Source organism: Falco naumanni, chromosome 7 (genome assembly GCF_017639655.2).
Source record: "Falco naumanni isolate bFalNau1 chromosome 7, bFalNau1.pat, whole genome shotgun sequence".
Taxonomy (NCBI): Eukaryota; Metazoa; Chordata; class Aves; order Falconiformes; family Falconidae; genus Falco; species Falco naumanni.
In genome coordinates this window covers 13,545,173-13,571,952 of record NC_054060.1, presented here as the reverse complement: position 1 = coordinate 13,571,952, position 26,780 = coordinate 13,545,173, and the positions used below count along the sequence as shown (strand labels likewise).

Here is a 26,780-nt window from a genome sequence, read left to right as displayed (position 1 = left end):
TTCTTTGGCACACACGTGTAAGGCAGCTTAGAGTTGTTTGGATCTGTTGGCCAAGGAAGACGTACCAAAGACATAATAGGAGTCTCTGTGTCAGGATGAGTGTAGACTGGAGCTCCCTTCTTGGTTTCAGCTTTCGTGGAGAACATCAAAACTTCACATGTTCCAGAGAGGAGTATTATTATAATGATGTGACTGGGAGGACTGCTTACAAGAGTCTGAACTTCATTTCTATTCCTCGTCATATGACGTTAGTTTAATTAAATCTTGAGTGGAGAGGAGAGGGCCAAATGCTGCAATTTTTTGGCTGTGCCGAAACTGCAATGAAATGGGATGACTCCTGGTGTCAGAACTTGCTGATTGCCCTGACTCAATGTTGTCTGAAGCAACATCACGTCAGCCTTTTGGACTTCACTACAGCAATTACTGCCTGACCTGGGGCAGTCAAGCAGCAGAGCAAAATCTGTGCAGCCTTTCTAATACAGGTTCCTAAGGACTGACAGGGCAACCAGCCTTCTGCCTGTGTGGCACTGGCCTCACAGGTTCTGCGGAACCTCTTTTGTCCCAGTGTTTACAGAGACAAGCAGGAGGCTTTGCACAGGCATTCCATACTGTGGAAAAATGTTGAACATAAAATGACCCACAGAATTTAGAATATAGCAAAAGATTTAAACCATTCTGGAAGAATCGTAGGTATTATGCAGATTCATTAAAGCAGAAATGTTGACTAAGTGGCAAGAACTGTGTGTTATTGACAGATTGCCCACAGTTTTGGCAGTTATTCTGTCTGGCATATGATAAAAAGGAGGCGTTGCTATAGTGACAGGCATATGATTCTGCATACATTATGCTATCTCTATGCATAATGAGATTTTAAAAGATTTTCTTCTTTTTTCTGCTGTAGCACTCTGTCATAATTCCACATAATGGACCAGAGGAATTGGCCTGATTCTACTGAGAGAATTATTTTTCTTAAAATTTCTGTATGTGAATGACTGGTAATGAAATAATAAATAACATTGTCACAAGAAACAAGAAATACATCATACATCCTGTAAATCTTGTTTTTACACTAAGTGTTACAGGCTTATTTTTCTAATAAATAATATTCAATAAATTTGAATAAATTAGAAACTTGCATAAACATCATAAATAATTTCTGCATTTCCCTGTTTACAGATCTGAAGTATATTTGTTAGACAAACAATTTGACTACATAAATCCAGTTAATCCTAACAAATTCCAAAGCGCCATTACCTTTCTGATTCATAACTAGCATGTGGGATAATTTCATACAAATTTTGTATTAACATCATGATTCAAATTGTGCTAAGAAGGTATCTTATGCATTGTGTTACAGAACAAAGACTTACAGGGAATAATACTCTGTTATCAAAGGGAAGCAGAAGAAAGCGTGTCCTAATGGCATCAGGAATTGGTACAAATGTCAGTGTGGTGCCTGGAGATCCACTAAGAATAGGTATGTTGTATTTTCTGGTTTGTCATTTAAATTGTATTATTTATTCATTTCATTAAAATGGAGGGAGCCCCATGGAGAAAAATGAGTGTTATTCTGAAGAGTCTTGGTTTGGTGACATTCTGGATTTCCTAACCATATCTCAGCTTTCTGCTATCATGGAGGGACCCTCAGAGTAAGAAACACAATTATTTTTTGATTCAGTTTTTCAAAAAATGTTTTTAAATGGTGACCCTTTAGGCATCATCTAGGTGACTCACCATGAGACTAAAGCTGCGTAATTTCTCTTTGAGCTTTGGTTGAAAATGATGGGAGGGGATTCAACTGGGCTCTAGGACAGTTTATTTTTCTGTCTAAAATGAATACCTCTGTTTCCATCCCTGCTTGTGCCTGTGTTTGACACCTTTCCAAAACAGATAGAAACACTTTCATTAAAAACCTGTTTGCATGTTGCAGAGTGTGGGATGAAATCTTCATTCCTTTGAAATGATTATTCCCCCCACCCATTTTGTTCATATAGAAGTTAAGTTTGTAAGAACTTATTGAAAGGGAAAATATAAAGAGCTGTGGTAAGTATACATCAGCTTACACAGCTGATACCCCTCAAGGGGCAGTCAGGATTTTGAGCTGTAGCTTGGACTTCAGTGAATATATGCATGTTCTTGTTTTTATTTAGACTGGCAAGGTCTTTTACGTGGAATCGTGCAGTCATACATGCTTTGTACAAACATTTCAATGTGTTTAGAAAAAACTGCTAACGTGCTGCTGATTTTTAGGTTGCCCAGTGCTGCCCAGCCACAGAAATACAGTTCACTGGCTTTTTGGAGATAGTCCAGTTGAAGAAGTTAAGACCTTGGAATACCGAACCCTGGTTGGGGGTCGTATCCTAGAGGTGAACACCAGCTCTGGTCAATTTGCTGGACAATTCCAATGTTGGACTTCAGCTAGTGCAAAACCAATGTCAGTTTGGGTAAATGTCAAGAAGGAAGGTTTGTTGAAAATTATATGACAAATTCTTAAATTTTAAAATATTTTCTTTCACTCTGTAAAGACTTTCTTGCAACCTAACGTGCTTTTATACATAGAAAGTAATTCATAAATACATGTTTAACTTCACATATGTGACTAGTCCCATTTAAATCAATAGGCAGAGTTGGAAATCAGTATCCTCAGAGTTGGAAATGAGAGTTAATGTGTATTCAAATGTCATGTGGGGGTTCTCATTTCTTACCTGTGTAGCTGGGAAGCTGCAAGAATGTTGCCTGATTCAGTGTCTTGCTCCTTAAGAGTTTTAAATCAGGCAGGTTTTTTCAACTTCCCCCTCAACGTACCATACAAACTGCTGCCATGACAGCCCGCCAAACTGAAACAAAACTGACTTTGAGGTCATCTTTGGAAATACATTAATTCTAATCATCATAATTTTAACACGATTGTCATATTCCAGTGTCATTACGATGACATGGTAGCCACCCTTAAACACATCAATGTATTACGGCACACTGCACACTCATCTATTTCAATATTAAGTTTTCAAGAACGCTTTGCAGTGTTCTCCAATGTAATGTGCTTGCACAAAACTGCATTTCTATTAGTAGGTTATAAAACGTGCAGCTGAGGATTATAGATGAATTCAACAAGGATCCTACATACGGACCAGCAGGGCAATAGGCTGTATCTGCGAACATTTTATAAAGTTTTAAAAATTTGAACTGCTTTAGAAATTAATTACATTATAATTGGATTTTTAAAAAGACAGTTAGGAACTTAGATCCTACTAAGAGTGGCAGAAAAGCACCAAACTCCATTTGGTAGTTTAAGAAAAAAGTAAAAATCTCTAACCAGTCAATACCCGGGGAATGCAAATCAGGTTTAAAAACAAGTATGTGTTGAAAATGAAAGTTTTTGTGTTTTATCTATTAACCTTTTAATATGATTTGGCTTACTGGTTATGTGCAAAGGGCTCAAGCAGTAGGATCAGATCTTGCAAATCCCCTACACTGTGTAAAAGTGTGTTCTTAGTGACTGACAGTGGATTACTTTTACGAGTGAGAATAGTTCTGGGATGCATGGGGTTGCGGGGTCAGTCACATTTACAAAGTAATTTTTCTGAAACATATATATGATCAGAATATTAATGAACTGAGTCAGAAAATATCCTAATAGCTTACCAAAAGAATACATCCAGGCCTTGGTCCTAACATAGAACTCATTAAAGCTAGAATTTCTGAACAGGTCTAGCCAGATATTGAACTATCCGCCTGTAGTCTTTCACCGGACTGCCTTTTGGTTGCCCAATACCCTTTCTAGTCAGGCTGCTCAGTATTTTGGGGAGATTCCATTTTCTAGTTGTGAGCTTTTATTCCGGTTGATGCTTCTTTAAATGTTTCATCACTGAAATACCCATGCATTTGTATGACTGCAAAATCTCCTTTGGTGGTTTTTGCACAGTAGGCATATTGAGGGCACTTCTGAGCAGTATCATCCTAGTTAAACAAACAATACAGTCTCTCCATCATAGTTGCAGTTGGTAAATTTAACTATTTCTACTTTGAAAAAGGCCCTTTTGTATTATTTTAAGAAACCCAGAAGTAATAAGGAAACATTGAAAAACAATAAGTTAAAGAATTCATTATGTGCTGGAAGAGTGAGCCTGTGGACACAGCTGGTAGCTATCAATTATTCTTGGTTATTACAGAAAAATCTGACTCCTTCTGTGATCACATAAAAATCTGTCAACATTGCATAGTACTTCATCTTTTACCAAGTGTCAAAAAAAAAAAGTTGTGGGGGAAGGGGTAACTGGAATTGCGACTAAATATAAAGGTAGTAATTGTTAGAGGTGATCGGTTTTTAATATAAAACGCTCTTTTAAACAAATTCTTTTTTCATCTTGCCAGATGCCTCAGTGGCAAATTATTTATGCATTAAATACTTTTCTATAGTTTAGTACAGGACTCTCTTAAATCCTGAAATTATGTGAAGTGTCTGGAGTAAGACGAGTTTTCTTCAGAATAAATTTACTGTAGAACAGCAGGAAACCTAGAGAGCCTGATTTACAGTTTCCTCTTTTTAATGCTCATTGTATAAAAATGTTATGAAAGTTTTAAAAGAAGTTCATCAGTTCCTACTGTGAGCCAGGTCCTGCCCTTCATGTGCACATATGCTGATCCCATTTGCCTTCTAGAGAGCTTCACGCTCATATGTAAGAGCTGAACTTGCAGGGAAGCCGAGTAGGACTGAATCCTACTTTGGCTTATGGTCCCTTTTCACAGCGCTGAAATACTCGCTTTTCTACAGAGGATGCAGTATCTTTCTAGCTTACAGAATATCCTGCCAAATCAATTAAAATGTGACACAGTTACAATGTATAGCGCCTCGCTCACACTACTTGCCATTTCTTTTCTTAGATTATAAATGGGAATATGCTGAGTGGAGTGCTTGCTCTGCTAGCTGTGGGAATTCAGGAACCCGCTCCAGAAGGCTACAGTGCATGAATGCAGAGAAACAGAAAGTAAATGCATCGCTATGCAGAGAGCTGCAAAAGCCACTGATCGTTTACCAGGCATGCAACACAGAGGACTGCCCTGCCAGGTAAACTCCCTTCTGCTCTGTTTTCATGTGCTCTCTGTGTATTAAAATGCACTCACAAACCTCCTGACATTGTGTTTATTACTCAAGTCTAAAACGTAGGTTGTATTTCATCATGAACCCTAAAGTGTGAGAGATGTGAAAATGGATCACAAGCAAGTAGGGGAGCGCTTGATTCAGCTGAATAAGTGAGATCTGTGCAAGCATCTATGCTGCTGCCACACGAACACCTTAAAAGCTAAGCTGGAGGTCTCTCCGAGGCATTGCGATGCGCTAGTTTTGCAGAATCTGTGCCAACACACAGAGAGAAAACTCATCATGTTACAAGCAGCCAGGATACTCTGTGCTCACCTCCTCTCTGCCGAGCCAGCGGAGCTCTGAGTAGGATGTTTACTGTGGAATGTAACGCCCCTCGCCACAGAGTCACACTCCTTGCATGCCCTTCCCTGCCAATTTTGTCACTGGATCAGCCGGGTACCTTGTGATCTAGGGGCAGAAAATCTTTATATCACAGGGAAATATACCACAACATCTGACTCTAAAAGCCAAGCCCCTGCCTCCAGGCTCCTTGAGTTGCACTGAGCATTCCAGTTCAATAAGGCGTTGCTCTAGGTTTTTAGCAGGGAATCCCCACAGGAGTCCTCAAAACAAGTGCTTTCCGCTGCTTAAAAGAATTGGCCATCACTGTCAGCAACGTAAAAATCCATGAGGAATGAAAAGTCATGCACGCGTTCTGGAGTTGTCCCTCACTGGAAAATGTTTGGAGAGAAGTGTTAAGACCTTAACTGACATTGTGGGAGTGCATCTTGCCAGTACGTTCTAAACTCTGTTCTAAGTACAGAAAACATAGCAACAGATAAATATCAGGAGAAATTTGTTTATATTTCATTATTAGCAGCCAAAACCCCAGATCATCTTAAATTGTGAGTCTGAACCCCAGCCAGCCCATAAGAAGCAAACTTTTTGCCAGTGGAAAAATACTGAAATAGAACGAATAGTTTGAAACATACAGACTCAGTTGCAGGTTTCCTTCTTAAAATCCAGCCATTCAGAGCAGATGACAGTTAGGAGATACCGGAGGGCCCAGGGCTCCCCCGGCACGGTCATGCCTTTTCGGTTGACTGCAGTGCATGACTTCACCATCTGATTATCGCTGTACCCAGAGTATTCACCACAAAAAAACATCAGTTGTTTCATACGGCCAAACAGACTGGCACATAAATTCTCTCTTATTAAAATGCTTAGATTTATTTTGCTTTTAATTTGGCTTTATATATTTACCAGTTGAAGGGGATTATGTGTACACTAACATCATTAACTCTATGTTGAATTACACATGTATGCCAACATACAAATTGTTTTTCTGTTATGAAGTATTCCATGCTTCCTATGTAGGAAGAGCATAGAGGAAGTTGCCTGGAAAACAGCCCTGGGTCCGGTTTCTAGTGCCTCTAACGTCTCCCCCTTCCCTGTGATTACTGACCTGGGAGGGAAGTGCAAAATATTTAGACTTCCCCTTCCATCACCCCACTTACCTGTTTCTCGATCTTCTCATCCCAAGGCCACTCTTCAGAAAGTATCCATCGAATCATAAAGGCTTTAGATGTACGGGCAGTGGCACGGGCCCTTATTACTCAAAGTGTTTTGCAGGTGTTTAATCACTTCTCTCCAGCACAGCACAGAAGTACAGTTAAGCAAGTGTAAGGGTTTAAGAATGTACTTCACTTGTGCTTTAAGTGTTTGCCAAATTTGGGCCTTACTGACTTGCTGTGCATGTGCTGCGCCAAATGTTTGCAAAAATCCTTGAGCTTTAAAAGGGAGAAAAAGGCAAGGTCCAGGCTGTAAAAGATTAATCTTCCTTGAATGGATATAAGCTGTTTGACCGCAAGAAAATTAAATAATTGCTAAAGAGAGTAGAATATTTTTCCCGTTATCACAGTTGTGCTACACATAAAGTCCCATTCTGTATTTCTAACCTAGATTTATTAAAAGATCGAGTCAAATAAATGGTATTACCACCTGCTGCTTCCCCAGTATTGTTCGTAGCTGCCAAGACAGACTAAATCTTTGCAACTTGCAATCAATAAATAACACGTTCTGCTTGAGCCATTATCTAGCAAGATCTTGATGTAGTAAGTTTGGATGAGTTATGATGCCTGTTGCCTTAATAGTAACTAAATCGATATCATTCATTTTATGAGTTATGGGAAAGTAGGCTGACCTTCTTTCAGAAATGTTAAGTCCAGCAGGGTCTGCAGGGTTTACCTAGTATAACCTTTCTGGGTAACAAGCAGTATAACTTCTGTTAGCATACACTGAGCCACAGTTATCTTAGAAGTCATCAGTGAACCGAATTTATAAGATCTTGCTTAACTGAAAAAGCTGATCCTACCTTTTCTCACCTCTAAAACTTGCAATAACAGGTTCTTTTGATTTTTATTTGCAGTCACTGCAAACTACCAGCAAGTTTGCAGTGCTTTCATAGTTGCTATAAAATTGTCTCTGCTGTCTGTAGGTGGGTAACTAGCCCGTGGTCTGAGTGCTCTGCATCTTGTGGCAATGGATTTCGCTATCGACAAGTAACTTGTCAACAAGTAAAAGCCAACGGCAGCATGCTGACACTGCTACCAGATGCCTGTATACACAGAGACCGCCCTGCGGGAAGGAAACCCTGTCTGGGTCATTTGTGTACAGTGGGGACAATACAGACAAAAGGCCAGGCAAGTTACAGTGTTCTTCTGGAAACTCCTTATCTTATCAAAGTGTATCAGTGTCCTCATACCGCTGGCTGAACATCTGTTCCCTTGCACAAAGGAAGAGCTGTGTGGCACTAGTTGTAATTACCTTTCAGATCAGTCAATTACAGATCCTGGTGGGTTTTTTTCATTTGTGATGTCTGATCTACTTTTATATGTTGAAACATGAACACAAACCTGAGTGTTAGTTTCAGTGTATTGTATAAGCTAATCCATTACTATGTATTCCATTTTTAAATTATTATATCACTTTTTTTGCATTCTGAGAACATGTTTGCATAGCTGTACTTCTGAAGTCCCTGAAGATACACGACTGTCCTTCAAAAGCAGTTGCCACAATATTTAATACACAGAACTCTGCTTTCTTTTTTTTGTTTCTTCATTTGTGCAGTAAACTTGTGTACATATTGATATGATGTTATAATTATTGATACAATATTTACTACTCAACGAGAAAAGTAATGAATTAAGAGAATTGCCACACTCCTGATACAGGTATTAGTAAGGCAAGGTTGCGATTGTCAGAGCTACAGAAAGAATGTTCTAGCACTAGAGGTGTGAAATGATGACAGCATCGACAATGGATTTAGCTTAATGAATAGGTAAGGAAGTCAGTATCTTGGCAAAATGGGGGACAGAGAATCCAAGACACCTAGTCCTTCCCAGAACTGAGCTGTGATAGGGCTGAAAAAGGAAAAATACAGATCAAAAATTATGCCTGCGTTGTGTAACTGGGTAACTGTCTAGAAGGGCAATTCTGCTGTTACTAACTTGGTGGTTTCTTTTTCTTTCCCCTGACACTTTTCTCTCACTTTTTAGTGTTCTGGTCGCTGTGTAGGCCGCCCTGTAGGTTTACAGCATCGTCACTTGATGTGTCAACTTCATAATGGATCTTTGGTGCCCAGCTCTTCTTGTGATGAAAGAAAGAGGTATGCAGTTTGCAGTAGTTGCAAGTTAGACTCTTTGGAGGAACAAATTAAAGATTTGTTCCTGTATTGTCAATGCAGTATAAATATGCAAATTCTTATGTACACAAGGAAAGGAGGTAGTGACAGTCATCCCTTTGTATACGCTGGATGAATTCAGGAACCCAAGGAGGGTAATGGATTTGACCAGTGTCCCCCACTGTGCTAACGACAAAGCTAGAAATAGAGTGAGAGAGTCTTGATTCCCCAAAAGAAAGTAGAAATTGGAGTCACTTGTCATAACTTTTCTTACTACTACTAAACTAGATCTCTTCTGGTATTACTTTTTATTCTGGTCTACTGCTGCCCAATTTTTATAAAATGAGTTTTCCTGGGCCTTATTTTGTGGACCATGTAAATTGGTTTACTATTTTATGATTACTGAAACAAGGTGTACTTCTCTGCATATATAGATCTCATTCTGCCTCTTAGTATGTACTTACGAGGTATGTAAAAAACCTCAGTGATTGAGAAGATGTGACTTTTTACTTCAAGGTACACATTCTTTCTAAAAACTCTGTTATTTTGTTTTACTCTCTTTAAACAACTCCTTTAAATATGGAAAGTATGGGCTTTACACCCTCCCAGAATCTTAATCAGCGGATTTGCTGGGGGTTATGCTATAGCACATGGATGGATGGCAGTCTCTATAAAACACCGAAATCTCAAAGGGACTGAATTAAAGGCAAATTAAAAGTGAACATGGAGGTCTGGGGGCACAAAACTTTGTTGCAGACCGAATGTGTAGGCAAGGCAATGAAGAGCAGGGAATAAATGGGTAACAAGTACATACATGGGAATTGTTACTATACTTCTAGATTACTGAACCCAGCTGCTCATGTTTCTTGCTATAGAAGAGCTTCTGAATTGTGAGCATTTTAAATCATTTTTGCTGCACACACAATGAAAGAAATCCTGGCTCCACTCAAGTACATGGTGAAAATTCCATTTACTACTAAGAGCCAGGATTTCACTTTGGCAGCTTCAAATGTTCAAGGAGGTTCACTGTCAGCATAGAAATACTGTGTTCAGGAGAGAGGTTGTGCGTGAAGAACTTGCAGCATCCAGAATGAAACATGTCAGGGTCTGTTAAGTTTTCCTTATGTAAAAGGTAAAACATTTTTTCTATCCCAGGGTTAAAGGGTTGGTTTAAAGAGACAGGGCCTTGTCTTTTGTTTCCTCATGAGTGAGGCATGAGGAATGGGCACAAAATGAAATACAGGAAATTTAACTTAAATATGGGAAAAAATTTTTTCTTACTGTGCAGGTTCTTAAACACTGGAACGAGTCACCCAGAAAGGTTGTGGAGTCTCCGTCCTTGGAGATGTTCAGAACACAGGCAGAGATGGTCTCGAGCACCCTGGTCTAGTTACACAGTGCTATGAGCAGGGGGTGTGGACTAGTCAGTCTGCAACAGTCCTTTCCAGCGCCAGTTCTGTCCTCCTGTGAATAAGGGGTTAGCACAAAGGTGAACGGTTACCTGCCATCTGTTTTCCTCCACAGGTCTCCTGTCAGAAGAAACTGTTCTTCGGAGGCATGTGATGTCTACTGGCGGACAGGCCCTTGGAGGCCTTGCAGTGTGGACTGTGGGAGTGGATTTCAGTCAAGACGAGTGTATTGCGTACACAGAAAGAATAACAAACCTGTGGCTGATCAGTATTGCGGCTGGAGGAAGAGACCACTGACCTGGCAACACTGCAATGTCACATCCTGTGGCAGTATGTAAATCTTTATTTATATATGAGCGTAGCAATAGTCTGTAGCAGTTATATTAGAAAGTGACTCACGGTTGTACACTAATGATTCTGCAAGCATTTGATTGTACATCAAAGGTAAAACTATCCTCTCCAAGGAGCACTTCATAATCCTGGTGTTATTTTTCTCTGAGTAGGCCAGTTTGATACTAAAGCCTCAAAAGCACTTTTAGAAACAGGATATTTAGGAAGCCGTTTTATGCAAAGTTCCCCACATGACTGTGCCAGTTGTGACTCATAAGTCTCTGAGCAAGCTGTTAATTCCTGAAAGATGGGGTAGTTTGCTGAAGCAGACAATAGGTAAATGAATGCAGTGAGATCACACCTCTTATTTGTGACCTAGTTTAGCTTTGAATCCGCTGTTGCCAGAAATGCAAAGTAATCACTGAGCTCCCAGAAATTCATCAGTTGTTTACAATTATGATAAATTCTACTATTTATCTTTTGTCCATTATAAAGCCTTTTAACGTCTAAATATATTTTTCAGAAGGTGAATGCAAGGATACAACTCACTACTGTACATTTGTAAAGCAACTAAAGTTATGCTTGATAGACACCTACAAACAAAGATGTTGTCAATCATGCCAAGAAGTGTAACTCTTCTATGGGAAGTTCATGATGCTGCAGTGAAGAGAGGAGAAGAGAGGTTCATTAAACTAGCCTGCCTAAAGTATATACTTGTAAATAAGACGTTAGTCATAACAGTTAAATGGAAACATGGGGCTAATGAAAAAACAGTACTGCAGATTGATATGCTGGACAGGGTATTTTTTCTGGGAACTTTTATTATCCACTCTTTGCAATGGAACTTTTAATGCTTTAAACATTTTCATGTCTGGATTAGGAAGATAATATCATGGCGTGTCATCTGTAAAATTTTACGGGCCATCACGTTATAATTTCATCAGGGGAAAAAGCATTATCTAAAAGCACCAGACAGTGTTTACTGTCCTCAACTTATGAGAAAAACAAAGTCACAAAACCCTTTGAAGAATTTTGGAATGGAGCAATTATTGACCCCTAGGTTTTGGTTTTATTGTTTTATCAATTTTAACACAATTTTTAAATTTATAGAAGCTGTGGCTTGTAGCTGTAAAATTTTTGGCAGTGACTTAATTTTCATAAACAGCTTGAGCTTAAGGGTTGATCTCACAGGATGTGTTTTACTGATACTAGCTGTCAGATGGATACACAAAAGTACATTCAGTTTTTCGTGCTTGTATTTATGTGTATGCAGTAAAAGACGCTGTAGATGCTAGAACAATTTTCAAAACAGCAGTAGATCTGTTTTGAATAAATGAGGTGTCATTTTCCATTGTTTCTGTTCTTCTGCTCCAGTCACTGAAGTACAATTGAAGTTCTGGCATGATTAGACTTTTCTACTGATTTTAAATTAGATACAAGGCTTCCTTGTCGGAGCTGTGAATGAAATGTTTGTGAGCACTGTTCTCTTCCACATCAAGTCAAATGGGGAGCCGATAACTGGCCGAGCACGGCTGTCAGATTTTCTGTCCTGAATAAATCTATTCCTCCCTGGTTAATGGGGAAAAATCTCCAAAGAATATTATTAATTATGAAGATAGACAAGTGCAAGAAATTTATTCTGAGCAGTTTTCCATCAAGGTGACTTTTCATCATGGCCATTAACCATTTGAGTGTTTTGCAAGTTGATAAATTCTGATTATGCTATTCCCGGGTAAATTATTTTCCATGTTGCAGGTGGTTTCATTAGGGCTGTAAGCAGGGAGAACCCCGTAGGAGGCAGCAGATAGATGCGTTTTTTTCTTTTGTAGTTTCCAACTACTGCACATATTGGAGGCCTGAATGCTTGTATTGACTTGGGTCTTGTGTTACATTACTGAACTATATTACACGCTAATTAGTGGGTATGCTGGAAGAACAGTTTTAGTAACAGCATTCCTGCACAATGGGTTTGCGTCACTGAAAATTAGATTAGCACTACTGTATAGAAAATGTTTAATGTGGACTATTGTGTCCAAAGCTGACTGCAAGGAGAGGATATTCCTGATCATTACCTTTTTAATCAGCAATGGGTCTTGATTGTTTAAGCAGTTTTTTAAATTAAAAGAAAACCTTTGTAAGATACTTTTGTAGATATTTATTGTCTGATTTAAAAGTGCAATATTTTGTTTTGTACAGTGTTTAATAAAGATTTTTGGACATATATTTTTTCTTATTACCAAAATTTCTTATTCATGTTTTTCCTTTATATTTAAAGTTTTCAAATGTTAACACATAGCATTTTTTTGTTGCTTTAATTTTGTCTTTGGTTAAGTATGCATGCTATACAGAAGCAGTGCTGTAAATGTTTGTTACTGCAATTGGCATGACATTCCTCTGTAGATTATTTTATTGCTTTTCCAGTAACTGAAGATTTTAGCTTTCTTGAATGTAGTTTTGATATTCCTGAAATAAAGTCTAGTTTGATTATTCAACACTGTGATTACCTAGAGATTGTTTATTACCATGATTTTCATGGTAGCTATGCTTTCATTCCAAATGTTATTTTATCAGCCTACTATGTCCATAATTCTGGGATTTCTTCCAAGCTAAGATTAGTTCTTATTTTTGACAGTTTATCAAACAGCTTCTCAGCTTCACTGACAGTCTGCTTTGCACAGCTATCAAGAGGCAACATAGATATAACCTGACTAAGCGGGGAAGAGAATTTGCCAGAATCCAAACAAGTCAGCTCTGACTCACTGGAATCTAGAATCAGACCTTCATGTACTGCACCAAGCAGAGGTCATTTAGATCCAACAGAACAATTCTATGCTTCATATTTCGTGGCTGATGGGAATAGCTACGTGAAAAAAACTTGTTTCAGAATATCCAATATGTAATATCTTTAGGAAGAAGACTCTCATAAATAATATGAACAAGGAAAGCCGTAAAAATTTTATTAAACTGAAAATAAACGTCTAGCAATGAAACGGTGTTTCAGAGTCATTCTAGATGGTAACATAGGCAAAGGTGCCCTTAAAAAAATAAGTTAACAGAAAAAAAGTCTACTTAATTTTCCTTTTGTGTCACCAATGCATTCTTTCTGTGCAATCTTTAAAGAAAAAAAAAATGCAGTACAGCAGTTCTGTGGAGCATGCTGTGGAGCATAGTGTGTGCCAAGCACTTATAGCAACTGAATCCATTAGTAACTTTTTCACTTTCACATCTTGGTTTAGCATGACATCATAAAATGCTTTTTTAACAGCTGTTATTTTGAGAAATACTAGTTTTCCAGCCTGCTGTTCATTTTGCTCGCATTTCAGTAATATGTTGCTTATGAAAATGCTGACCTCAAGCACTGAATACTGTCTGAAGGCTTAGAAGATCATTTCATGCTTTTCCTGGAAGCACAATCAGTAGGTTGTAGCTCTTTGGACTGTAATGTAATAAAGGCTTCTCTCTTTCGCTATTAAGCTTAGGGGAAAACATTAAGGGCAAAATGAAAGGGAATATGCCCCCTCCACCCTAACAAAGTCTTCAAACACATATGCATAGAAACTGTTAAACTGAATATGCCCTCCACTCCCTCTCAAAAGTTTTTGTGCTGTGCTGGTAGGTGGCAGCAAATGACTTTCCATAACTCAAGGGGGGAAGTGACTTAAGAGCTGAAAAAACAGCTGTGAAAATTACAAAAAGCGTCTGGGCTCACTCACAGACTCAGAGGAGGAGCCATTTTCAGCAGAACACGCAGGCACACGTAACTCCATGAATTCAGATTGCATTTTCTTGCTCCCTAGAAAAGAGAGCTGGAGGATATTAAGAGCTTCTGTAAACTTCTCATGAGGTACCAAGATTGTGTATAGGTTATGGACTTGGGTAGCTGTAACCGTGCAAAATTTTTACTTTTGTTTCCTCAGTTGTGGCCAGACAGAGAATGACTCAAGTTTCATAAAGAAATGGGCATTGGTAGATTGTTTTCTTCTGTGGTACAGAAGGATGACAAGGAATTGGTCTTTCTCCTGTCCTGCTTTCAGGATGTTACAGATTTACATTGCCCTTGTTCATTCCCAATCCAAAACATGTCTTTACCAGCTGGGGACATGAATAATTGTCAGAGAATAAAGTTTAATCGAATTGTTGTTTCAATAACAGAGTAAGTCATATTACAAAAACACAGTACAAAGACAGAAATTACCTAAAAGTAACTGATGCTCTGATAATGTCTGGAGCTCGCTTGCTGTGCTTTTCGGCACAGCTAATACACTCAGTTCTGCTTTCTTCCTTGCATATGATGCAGTTCCTGCTTTCGATGTTTCCATCATTGATCATAGTCCTTTTATTGGTGATTTGGCTTATGACGTACAAGCACGTATGTCTTCACAACCCAAGTGTCTGCCCTATACCAATGCGTACGTGATATGCAATACTGAAAAATAAATCATACTGAAGTACTGTGATAGAACATGATAACAGAACTATTTATTGGGACTTGCTTAAATCATGAACATAATAGGAATTAAATCGGTTCATCTAGATTTCCCAAAATCAGGTAAAGATACATAGAGAAAAAGCTAAATACCTCATACAGAAGCACAGTCATTGCATGTAAAATTTCTATAAAATATTTGTTTTCTGTGTATTTGTAACAAATAATTCTTTGAAGAGTAAACAGGCTGAAGCAAGGCTGTCTAGAGATTTCTGCACCTCAGCTGGTACTTCTTTTTTTAGCTGAGTTTACACTGTTTTCTGTTTATCTCTACATATACCTTTATAGTTTTCTGCGATTTTCCCCTTCAGACTGCCTCTGCAGTGAACTTTGGTGGTAACTACAGGCTGCTCAGCTTTAAAAATCAGCAGGATTGGAACTGTGGTGGATGGATGTTAAGTTTTTGAGCCTGATTCTCTCTCTGCTTCCTCACCGTGTACCTTAGAAACTTGGAAAACAATCATCTGTTAAATCTCTTTGTGAAATTTGATTTAATTTGCACACTGGGTTGAAGAATCACCGGGCTGGGGAGGACACACACTTAGTGTGTCAGTGTGTCCAAAGCTTTGCATCAGCTTTGTTTCCTTTGGAAGCAAGGCCGATAAAGCGTTATCGGGGAGGTTAGGAAACAGTCCAATGACCTGCTTTTTATGTCTGAGTGATTTCAAGTATGTGTACAGAAAAAGAACAGGGTTACTTCTTGTTAATTGCTATCAGAAATTACAGTGTGACCTTTGTATTCTCCTCAGAACTGAATGAAGGAAAAGTAATGATGACTAAAGCTAAAACCAGGCTTTTAAAAATGCCTCGGTGTCATGGGATGCTATCTTACGATAACAAAATATAAAGAAAAAATTCTTATCAGATTACTCTGATTTCCAAGTATTGATGAGATGAAAAACTGGACTGATGAGATAATGAGGTAATTATAGTATTATTTGCTTACTATGAAAAAGAAGTTATTATCAAAAGACACTTGCTATTTTGCAATGACAGTAATTTGATTTGCAGAAAATCTGAGAGGATTTAATGTATAATATATATGCTTGAGATGGAGCATAATGAAATCTAGGAAGCCAAGGAAACTAGAATGCACAATCAAAAAAAGAATAAAGCCATGTAAGATGCATTATTCCTGTAATAATTGGCAAATCTTTATTAGTCTTGTAGTAAAGTTCTGGTTTTGCTTTCATTGTCTTCAACCTAGTAGTTTAAATGCTTTTCAAAGCAGAATTTGCATCATTTAATTTTCTTTCAGCATTGTTTAAAGAAAAAATGAACAAGTATGATTCTAATTATTTCACCCAGGCGCTTGAAATTTTGCATTTAAGTCTTATGACACAACAGCTACTTCCTTTGAAATAGGATTACTATTTGAGTCAGAAAATTCTGGAGTAAACTGGCGGAAGAACTTGTGGCCATGATAATCTGTGTTTACATAGACATAACCTGGAGGAGATGGATAATTTGCTGGGCAGATCTCTTGTTTCTTTGGAGTATATTCTGTGTGATACGTGGTTTCATCTTGAAAAGGAGCTGAGTTAGGCACTATAGCATGTACAGGTTTGAAACTTTGAGCTGGAACGATCTGATGTGGTATGTAATGAGATTTGAATGTAGTTAAATCACAAAATTTTCCTGTGGGTTTTGGAATTTCCTGTTGTTTCTTAGTAATCTCTTGCTGACAGCTGCCCCAAGCTTTAAAGTCTTCTTTCGTTGTAGTACACCCTTGAAAAGGGGCATCGGTGGTTCTGCCATTAGAAACTGGTCTTATGGGGACAGCAGGAGAAATCTCATGCTTAATGTAATCAAGATGGCTCGTGGAGTTAAAATCCATTTTGCCTGGGGGTGGAACATACGCTTCTGTTTTGCGGACCTCAGGCAGGGAGACCAACCATTTCTGAAAACGATCCTGGAATTCAGTGACTCCATTAAAACGAGCACTGGATCCGACTTTTGCATTTTCAGGCTTGCAGGTTTTTGCAAGTTGCCCAGGTAGTCCTTTAAAATCATTCCTGTGGGTTGTGAGATCTTCAAAGGGTTGGTTGCTTGGCTTGTACTCTTCTTTTGATCTTACAAATTTTGGTTCCAGTTGATGTGCAATATAAGAAGTGCGATGGCTGGTAGTGCTATCAAAAGGCGTATCTGAAAGCTTGGCTACACAAGGAGGTTTAAAAGTTTTTCTGGGATTCAGTTCCCTGGGAACAAAGTCATCTTGAAACGTAGTAGAATTTCCAAACTTCTGTGTAGGTCGATGGTATATATGCTCCATCTTATTAGGTTGCCTTCTTTGAACTTCCCATGATCTATAGTCATCTTTAAGGCAAAATCAAAACTTCACCATAAAAGCATTACTACTTAAGACAATTCCTTTTAAATTAAGTCAAATTCTTCTGGTATTAAATCTTGCAAAACAAGGAAGATGGATGTCAGTGAGAACGATAATGTTATCTGCATGTCTGTGATATGACAAAACTGTCTTCTCTTATTGGTGTGATAAACCCAGACAAACGTACATGATGCCCTATTTTGATTGTTTCCTCAAGGAAAAAGAAAATGTTGCATGTACATATTTAGTGTGTGTTCTGTACAGAAAATAGCCATATACAGGTTTTATATACAATATCTTACAATGTACTTAGAGGTTTATGTAAATATGCAAGACCGAAAGGAACCTTATAGGTCACTGGGTCATGTTCACTACTGATGGGGAGGATTCTCTCACTTTCAGTATCAACATTACATCATCTTAGAGCTTGTTGGGATTGTTTTTTTCTTGCGTCTGAGTTTTTTACTACCAGACTGTTCTGCTATGGTTACAAAACTTATTGTCCAGTCTAGACTTCTTCATAGGCAGTTGAAATCAATCTGTTGTCTTAAAATCACTGCACTTGAGCATCGGTGTTTTTAACTCCTTACTCCCTATTGAACTGCTAACATACATTTTAAATGAAACAGTTGCATACTGTCTTAGTTGTATGCTGAGACTACGCTACATTATTCATTATTCGCTAACCTACTACTCACATGGTAGGCTAAATAGAAATATTGGATTTCCTTATAAATTATTTACAAATAATAAATAGAATGTATTTGTATAAATGCATTTCTGTCTAGCATAGGCCTAAGCTTAAAGCTAGTGAAATATAACTGGGTTTTTTTTAAGAGTCTCTTTCCCACATTTTATCCTTCTAACTCTTTCTGTCACTGCACTTTCTCCTCTGCTCATTTTGCACCAAGCATTCTAACTTTCTGTTTTAGCAGCCGTATCTGATTCTCATTATTTCAGCTATCTTTTCGATACAACTGGCCCTCATCATCAGGAATATCTTGATTTTCATCACTCTAGTAGATCATATTTCAGCATTTATTTCTACTTAAATTGGGCCTACAATTCATTACATGTAACAAACTCGGTAACTCATTTTATGTGTAAAATTTTCTATTGGTATAAAGTATATCAAGGTCACTTGGCAGAATGACTTGAAAGATTTAGTACCCTTGTGCTGACCATTGTAATAGAATAATTTGTGTCAAACCAGATCATTACTAGGATGATATACAAGCTATACAGTACACAAGACAGAAATCTAAAATCAACTTTCAACCAACTCTGTGGAAAAACATGTATTACATAAGGTAAAACTATCCGAAAGATACATCTGCAGTTTAATTACTACCCACTCTTGCCTGAGATAGCCAACCAGGTGTATGTTAGAATTACTTTATTCCTAGCCAAGAAAACTTTAGGAAGGAAAGGAAAGGAAAAATCTAGTTTCTAATATAGATAATTCAGAATACTATCTTCATTTTGGTTATTTCTCTTTCTAAAGGTGACATATATTATTACCTTGATAGGTTGGTATAGTATCCAATTTTCCTCCTGTAGTGTGTTTTCTCTCTAGAGGTCTTAGTAATGTCACTGGTTGTATTTTATGAGCATTATAATCTTTCTGGTATGTGGTTCCCAGTTCTATCTCTCCCTTCTTCGGTTTATGTTCCTCTTGTACCCGAAAAGGTCGCTTCACAATATCGTATGGTAAATAATCAGATCTGAATTGGGGGAAAAGGAAACACTGGTTAAAAGAAACTTCTTTTTTTCTGATGGACTCACTTTTGTCATTTTTCCATTATATAGAAAAAGAATGACTTATAATGTTTACTCTGAAAAATCAATCTGATGCCACATGTTAGAGGGATAGCAAGGAGGAAAGAAAACCATAGTACCTAGAACTAGGGTCTCTGATGCACGGTATAACCTTTATTCAGAGGTACATGGTGAAGCAACTTTTTCAGTGCTCTGGGTCTCATTCTCAGTTTAAAAATATTCCTTAAAAAACCTGAAAGAAGACTTGAAAAAGTTGCTGTAATTTTCCAAAGAAATGATCCAGAAACCAGAAGCAGAGCAAAGATAAAACTACAAGTGGCAGCATTTACCAATTGCATGAGGAGAACAGAATATAATAAGAAACAACATTTCACTGTTTTATATGGGCACATTACGTTAAAAGAGCACATATTACATACGTAAGTGTTTAAACAGTATATGCAGTACATGGTCAATCTTGCAGAATGGCATTAGGCCTTTATATACATGTCTCTTGTTTTTTTTTAATAAAGTTGCCCTTGTAGATTAAAAGACAAACAATGGAAAAAGTAAAGTTTTATGCTCCTTTCACGTTATTAGTAATGAATAAGTGATGTCTTTTTCTATCTCTTCAAAAATTTCTAACTCCTGAAGACTCTCTGAAGAAGATTCTTTGAAAGATGCTTCTTAATTTCTAAGCTTAACATCAGAGTCTGTGCACTGACAGGAGAGACCTACTGAACACTTTACAGTTGGCTTTCTTCATACTTCTAATAATTTAGAACTGTCTAAATAAAAAAATCCCTGTTCCTTTTTCTTAAGGTTTCATTTTTCCACTATCTCAGATTCCACACGTGTGCTACAGAAAGTTCCCCAGCTTGCCAGTTTTTTTTAGGCTTGATGAGACCTAGATTTCCAAAACAGGCTGCAAACAAAGACAATTTTTTTAGGTTATCTTTCGAGGTTAAATGATGCTGTAAAGAATACAAATCTTTTGTATGCGTGCTTTGCTATTTTTTATGACCTGTTTTGTGGTAAAAGTATTTCTACACTCAAAATTTATACTTTTAAATATGCTAAAAGTGTAAAGGATGCAATGATTGCATTTTGAAAGTGATTGCAGCACAATGTTCAGTCCCCCCTTAAGAGAAAGTATGAGAAACTTTATAGAGTAATTGTAAAACACACTGCTTCAAAATGTTTACTTGAATGTTGTAATTCCTTCCATTTTCCCACAAGGCACTTGGTACTCTTGCTTCGGCTTACAGCTCCAGGGAGGAGAGATGTTGCTATACTTGGGATATTTTTCCACATACTCTGTTGTGAGGCACGGCTGTTGTCCATTATCATAAATCCTTGTAGGTTTATAAGGGCAGCGATGGCGCCTGGGTAAAAACACATCAGATGAGATCACTTTGAATAGTTTTGTTTAAGGGGAAACCCCATACCCTATCTACTGGGAGTGAATAACAAATGGGGAAGATTGAACAGTGTCAGTAGCCTGTGTTTAAACTGTTTTCTGAGTGATAAAACACAAAATATTGTGCTGATGACATAGATCCCAGAGCACAATATACTAAGACAGTAATAAACAGTATCAGTGTGTGAGTAAGTGCTTCGTATAGAATGTACAGGATGGATAGAGTTGATCTCAGTCCTGCATCACCACCAAGATGCACTTTCTTTTTTTTAATCTTTAATGATACTACTAGTCTTACTTGTAAAAATAACTATGTTTCATGCCTCTTCTCATATTGTCTCTTCTCTACTGTTTTCCCTGACATATTGTCTTTTTATGTCTTTGCATCTGCTCACCTACTTTCACAACTCTTGATTAAAACTTTTGATTAAAATTCTAGTGCTCTGTAGGCCATTTCTGACTTTTCAACCCTTTTTTTTCAAGCACTGACTCAATCCTCTATTCAAAAACTATGTTTGCTTAGAAGTAATGACATCTCTTTTTCCTAATAGGTTTTATTTCAAATATGCCTGCCTGTCATCGATATCTATTTTTATGATGCCATTGTGTTAAAAGGTATTGAGGTATATCATGACTTAATTTATTACCTATACCTTGTTGTTTTGCATATATTGTGCATGAAATTCAAATGTACATGTTATTTTCAGTATTGCTTTGAAAATCTTGTTATATTCATTCTAATTTGTGAAATGCACTGGTATTTCTCTGGTAGTTTGTTTCAAGCGTAGTTTTAAAATTTTATGTGGCTGATGTGATTATTATTTAATCTCTCCTTAAAGGTAATGTATAATGAAAGATTTTGTTCCTACTTGTGGCTGACAACTTGCAATACTGGTTCAGATATAAGCAAAGGGAAGTAACAAGAAATAATTTTTTTCAATAAATGTGTCCTGTGAAATTCTGTACGTGAAAAGCAAAAATAACTAAAGAACAAGAAGAGTAAAAGTGTACAGCTCTTACTGGGTACAAATAAATTCAAGTTTCAGGAAGCTAGATACCCAAGGAATAGTTTGAAGGTCTGCAGAGCAATTTAGCTAGTACTAAACACCAAAAAGGAAAAAAAATAAATTAAACCAAGGTAAAATAAAATATACAAACAGACATGAAGAACTCCTCCTGGGAAACATAAAATGAAAAAAAAAACCCAAACAACAAAACTAAAAGAAGTTATCTGGAACTGGAGATCCCTAAAGCTGGCATTCCTTTGGGCTGCCTGACTTTGCCAGCTCCGTAGTTCAATAAATGAGAAATGAAGTAGCCCTCTCTAAGAAGCCAGATCCTTTTAAAGTCTCAGGTGCTTACTCCTTTTCAATCAAGTAAACAGATAGTCAAGTAAAATTGAGACCTATTCAGAACATAGCAAGGAAAGGAAAAAGACAGAAGGAAAGAACAGGAAAGGCAGGAAAATGAGGAGGTGAGTGTATGCTATTTCTCAGCACGGTGCTTGCCTGCCACTATGTTCTTCATGAAATTCAGTTACCACCTTAGTAATATTTTTTCAGTAAGTATAAACAGCATACGCTGTGTCAGGTAGCATCTAAAAGTTAACAGCTAAAGCAGAGACTAAAGCCATTGAATGTGTGTTTTGAAAGCTAGTTGAAATATAGGGTATCGAATTATAATGTTCTTCACATATTTGAGGCATAAAATTCAAAGGAGTTTGAAACAATATTGATCTACAAAAACTTCATTTTTACAGTCTTCAGTTTGCCATAAGCTGGTCTAGAAGACCAATCACCAAACAAAATACATTCTCTTTTCTGGTATCACCAGTCTTTAAAGACTTAAGTCTCTCACTATTTTCTAAGTAATATTGCCATTATATCCCCTGTATTGCTGAATGGTCATGCTACAAACAGGAATAGATACTAGAAAAATAATGACTTGCAGAGTAAGTGTGTAGTTCTTGGCAGGTTCAACACAGAGGTGAAAATCTAATGTATCTCTCCAAGGAAAGAGGGTTTTGTAATTGCATTAGAATTAATTTCTGAATCAAAAATGTCCTTGATCCCAGTCATTTCTATCATATGAAATAATTCTGAACAGCCTCTACCTATGCACAAAATTACTTGAAATCAGATGGGACTGTTCAGGAAGATCCTATATCCGGCTCTGTGCTGTGAAAGAACTTTCAGTGGGCTTAAAAGGCAACATAAAATTACTTTAATATCAATTTAATTTTACGTGGAGAATAGGCATTTTTGGTTAACTGATAAATCTGCTTCTGGATGTTGTCCAACTGGTAAACAAATAATTTTGTTTAGATAATAATGTTATAAAACTGATTGCATAAGGCATCACAGCTCTCTAGCGACGATGCTAAGAATCGTCAGAGAAGACAGATTACAGCTCTGATAAATACGTTTTTAAAATTTGGCCAGAACTCCTTGAGTCACTGATAATTTTAAACTTGTTACTTATAGTTATCTTAAATTCAACCCCAGAGTTACTGATAATTCAAATTAATTTGGTGAGAATTTGCCTTCCCCCATGACTGACTGATGCCTGCTTTGATGGATTATTATTCTTTCCCTTCTTTGAGGGAGACTAACTATCTTGTGGCTTGCATAAGATCTTAACAGTATCTCAGCTAAATAGACAGTATATGGGGTCTCCAGTGCCAAATGCTGTTGCTCTGATTGTTTTAATAGAATGATGCTACATTTCACTTATTTAGGATCTGGCACACATACAGTTATTTTTTATACAATGCTAGCAAGACCCTTGAAACTTTCCCACTAAGTATTTTCCTCCTAGAGAACTAGACTAATAATGAGAAAAATTTAGTGGTTATCATCATAAAAAACTTACTAAAAAAACCCCAGCACAACAAAGTTTTTATTTTTTAGCTGCCAGTGTACATGCTGTGGCCTGAAAGACAGAAATTACATAGGGACATTGTGTTTTTGAGTCATCTACTTTCCTAGTATTGAAACTAGGAGACCTGGTAGTTTTACTGGGTTTGTGTTTATTTACATGCAGTCAGTATGAGGGCTTAAATATTTCGTATTTTACAAAAATCTTCCTCTTTCCTTTTAATTTAGTGTTATTCAGGAATCTAGATTTTTATAATGATAACAAAAATCCAAGAAATGGAGAAAGGCTGACATTGAGAAGAAGATAAAACAGTAGTTTATATCTCAAAACTAAAATTCTAGGGTTTTGTATTATCTTTTATCATAGACAAATAGTATTCTTGAGTGTAGAGAGGTCATCAACCTCAGAGGCTTTGTTCTTCCTTTAAAAGCCAGATTTAACATCCGATATTTCCTGTTCAACAGTGCTATTGAGCTGGCGATCTGAAGCCTGACTGTACTTGCTAGCAAAGGGTAGATTTCTACATTTGGAACCTATGGGAAATAATCATGGGTCCAGTCCTAAGTAAGACGAACTCATACCTTCTCCACATCAAAATATACCACTTCTAAAATAAGAAATGGATCTGGAATATCTTTGGAAACAATACAGAATCCAGCCATTACTCAATGCACTTTTGAGAACATTTTTGTGGTTTATTAAAAAACCCAAACAAATCCAACCAAATGTACATCTCTCCCGTAGCAGCTTGAAAACAATAATCATACTGCCTTGGCAGTGTCTTATGTTACTGCAAAAGTCACAGAATCATAGAATTGTTTCGGTTGGAAAAGACCTTTAAGATCACAGAGTCCAACCATTAACCCAGCACTGCCAAGCCCACCACTAAACCGTGTCACTGAGCACCGCATCTACACCTCTTTTAAACACCTCCAGGGATGGTGACTCAACCATTTCCCTGGGCAGCCTGTTCCAATGCTTGACAACCCTTTCAATGAAGAATTTTTTCCTAGTATCAAATCTAAACCTGCCCTGGTGCAACTTGAGGCTATTTGCTCTTGTCCTAAAGCCTTAAGAAGCTAGAAATTATGTCAGTTATTAAAAATGGAGAAGTCCCTAGCATTGGACCTATTTTGCAAATTGATCTTTGAGCATGATCAGCACTGGGTACGCTTCCAGTGGTTTATCTGTTGACTTTGAAAAAGATCACCTAATAGGCACAAAAAGTGATTCAGTCTCCTAAGAATGAATCTATTCAAGATATTCCTAAAAACCTTGTAACAATTATTTGATTAAGAGCCCAAGACTGCAACCCCTAAGTATGAACACTAGCATTCAGGTGTAAGCCTTTAATAAGTGGATTGTGTAAGTTACAGTGCAAAAAAGGTCCTTGTGGAATTCTGGAGGATCTTCTTATTTCCATGTAAAGAGAAAGCAGAATAAAGTTCTGTCTTACTGCCTTTCCTCCCCTGTATTTGTAAAATTTTTCTGGTTTTTTTTTTTTCCTTCTGCAAACAGCTAGGAATGATAATTTTCTTCTATTTTATTATTTATAATTTAACACTAATTATATCTCCACAAAATGTCCTGCAAATAGCGAAATGATAACTTCTACAAAATATCAGAACTTTTTCTTCACTTTGAAATCTCTTCTAAGGTGTGTGTGCATTGCAATATCCAGGTAACACTGCCAAGCGACCAATCTTCCCCTGAAAACAGAAACACTGTAACTACCCTGAAGCAAACACAATGTGCTGCCTAAACCAATAATGGCTTAAGATTTTGACTGTAAAAATTTCACTGATCTTTCTTTTAAACCACGTTTTTTGGGCATGCTTTATTCAATTATTCATATTGTTAAACCAGGTTTTTGAATTGCGAATTTTCAATTAAGTTGAACCTCATTTTGTGCTGTCAGACTGTGTTATCTCACCATCCTTATACTTGAGCATAAGCCAGATTTGCTATCTTGTCATGAAAACCATGTGTTCCAACTCTTTATTAAAATAGGACTTTTGAAACAAAATTTTGGGGCAAACTACACCTGCAGTCTTGGCCAAAAAGAACATGAGAAGCTTTACATGCTGCCTGTCTCTCATCTCTGTCTACAGATAAAAAAAAAAAAAAAAAAAAAAAAAAAAAAAGTGGCTGATGAACAGGTAAGAAAAACTTCCCAAACAGACAGCTAAGAGTGCATCTGCTATACAAATGTCGAAATGAAACAAACCTGTAGTTTGTGGTGCACTATGCAGCTATAGGGGTGGCCCTGTGCTTCCAAAAGATAGTGATCACAGTCTTGTGATCTTGTAACTCTCCTTGCATGTAGTTAAGACTTTTTTTTTTTTTTTACTATTAAAGACTGGATCTTTGAATCCTAGGATGATTATTTTTCTGGCTTTTTTTTTTAAAGTAGGTGGAGAAGAAATTGAAAACATTAACAGTACTGTCTCCAGACCTATAAACATTTATCTGAATTTTACAAGGTTTAAATCCTTTAATATTTTGGGAAACCCGACTTGTGAATTTTTTTGCCTATGGCATTGATAATATTGCTTATAGAGCTGTAATGGTAATTTTAAACAAAAAATCACCTGCTGTACCCTTTTATGCCAGCTTCCCTGGGCCAAAGAGGTTATATTACAGTGATGAGGTGTGTGTCTCTGTACAGGGTCATTGAATGCAAAGAAATAGCGGAGCTTCTCCTCAGAGTGGAGAGTATTATTGGATGTGGTGTTAGAAAGGCAGGTGTATTAAATCTATTTTAAAGGCTGCAGGGTTTGCACAGGTTTCTATCAAGGCTGATTTAGCCAGAACTTTCCTGAGGGTGGCTTTGGCGGCTCAGCTTTAGGGAAAAGCCTGATCCTGAGGTTTAGTCTTTGAAAGACTGTCTCCATTCTTTTCTATTTTAATCTATCTAAGATCTGCTTTTTCCCCTGCCTGATTTAAACATACCACTTCATGTTTACTGAGCGGATCCCTTTCAGAAAAGAAGGAAAGCCTCAAACTGTTGGAACAGCAGTGTTACCCTGCTCCTGCCTTCCCACCGCTGAGGAGCAGCAAGGGGCGGGCCCGGGCGCCGGGGCACGGTGAGGAGGGGGCCAGGGTGGGGGTGCCCCTGTGGGGGGTGCCTGGGGCGCTGAGGGGGAGCCGCCGCCATCTTCCTGAGGGGACACCCCCGGGGACCCGAAGCGTCGCCCCGCTCCCCGCAGCCCGCGGCGACCCGCGGGGCCGCTTACCCGCAGGTGCAGATCTGGCACAGACACCGCGGCTGCCTCATGCTCCCCTGGCCGCTCCGCCGGGGCCGCCAGCGAACCGGCCCGTCGCCTGGCAACGGCGGCGTCCCCGCGGCGAGCGGCCGCTGCCGGCCCCCGTCTGGCGTCACGCGGGGAGGGGCGGGGAGGGGCGG

At 37.9% G+C, this 26,780-nt stretch overlaps 2 protein-coding genes across 3 annotated transcripts in view; one reads left to right on the top strand and one right to left on the bottom strand.

The window, feature by feature from the left end:
- ADAMTSL3 (ADAMTS like 3) overlaps positions 1–13,425 on the top strand; it is a 187,587-nt gene extending 174,162 nt beyond the window's left edge. The window contains exons 25-31 of one of the 2 annotated variants that reach the window (XM_040600771.1): positions 1,358–1,477; positions 2,251–2,463; positions 4,885–5,068; positions 7,581–7,785; positions 8,641–8,750; positions 10,290–10,504; positions 13,137–13,425. In XM_040600771.1, the coding sequence (XP_040456705.1) occupies positions 1,358–1,477; positions 2,251–2,463; positions 4,885–5,068; positions 7,581–7,785; positions 8,641–8,750; positions 10,290–10,504; positions 13,137–13,165 (1,076 nt within the window). In that variant the 3' untranslated portion in view covers positions 13,166–13,425. Of the gene's footprint in view, positions 1–1,357; positions 1,478–2,250; positions 2,464–4,884; positions 5,069–7,580; positions 7,786–8,640; positions 8,751–10,289; positions 10,505–11,027; positions 12,997–13,136 lie in introns of those variants that run through there. The other variant, XM_040600770.1, reaches the window with a different exon arrangement.
- A 1,233-nt stretch (positions 13,426–14,658) lies between these two features.
- Positions 14,659–26,736, bottom strand: SAXO2 (stabilizer of axonemal microtubules 2). The gene is made up of 4 exons (XM_040602556.1): positions 26,611–26,736; positions 20,283–20,462; positions 18,841–19,043; positions 14,659–17,306 (listed from the first exon to the last, which is right to left on the bottom strand). The coding sequence occupies exons 1-4, from the start codon at positions 26,649–26,651 to the stop codon at positions 16,324–16,326; spliced, it is 1,407 nt and encodes a 468-aa protein (XP_040458490.1). The 5' UTR covers positions 26,652–26,736; the 3' UTR covers positions 14,659–16,323.
- Between the last annotated feature and the right edge of the window lie 44 nt (positions 26,737–26,780).

What these genes read in the sequence shown, in the direction of transcription:
- SAXO2 (XM_040602556.1), bottom strand. Translation starts at nt 26,651, where the DNA reads ATGAGGCAGCCGCGGTGTCTGTGCCAGATCTGCACCTGCGG. An exon ending in TGCCAGATCTGCACCTGCGG is followed by an intron (nt 20,463 to 26,610) that starts GTAAGCGGCCCC and finishes GTTTTTACCCAG; the next exon opens with GCGCCATCGCTGCCCTTATA. An exon ending in GAAGGAATTACAACATTCAA is followed by an intron (nt 19,044 to 20,282) that starts GTAAACATTTTG and finishes CCCCCAATTCAG; the next exon opens with ATCTGATTATTTACCATACG.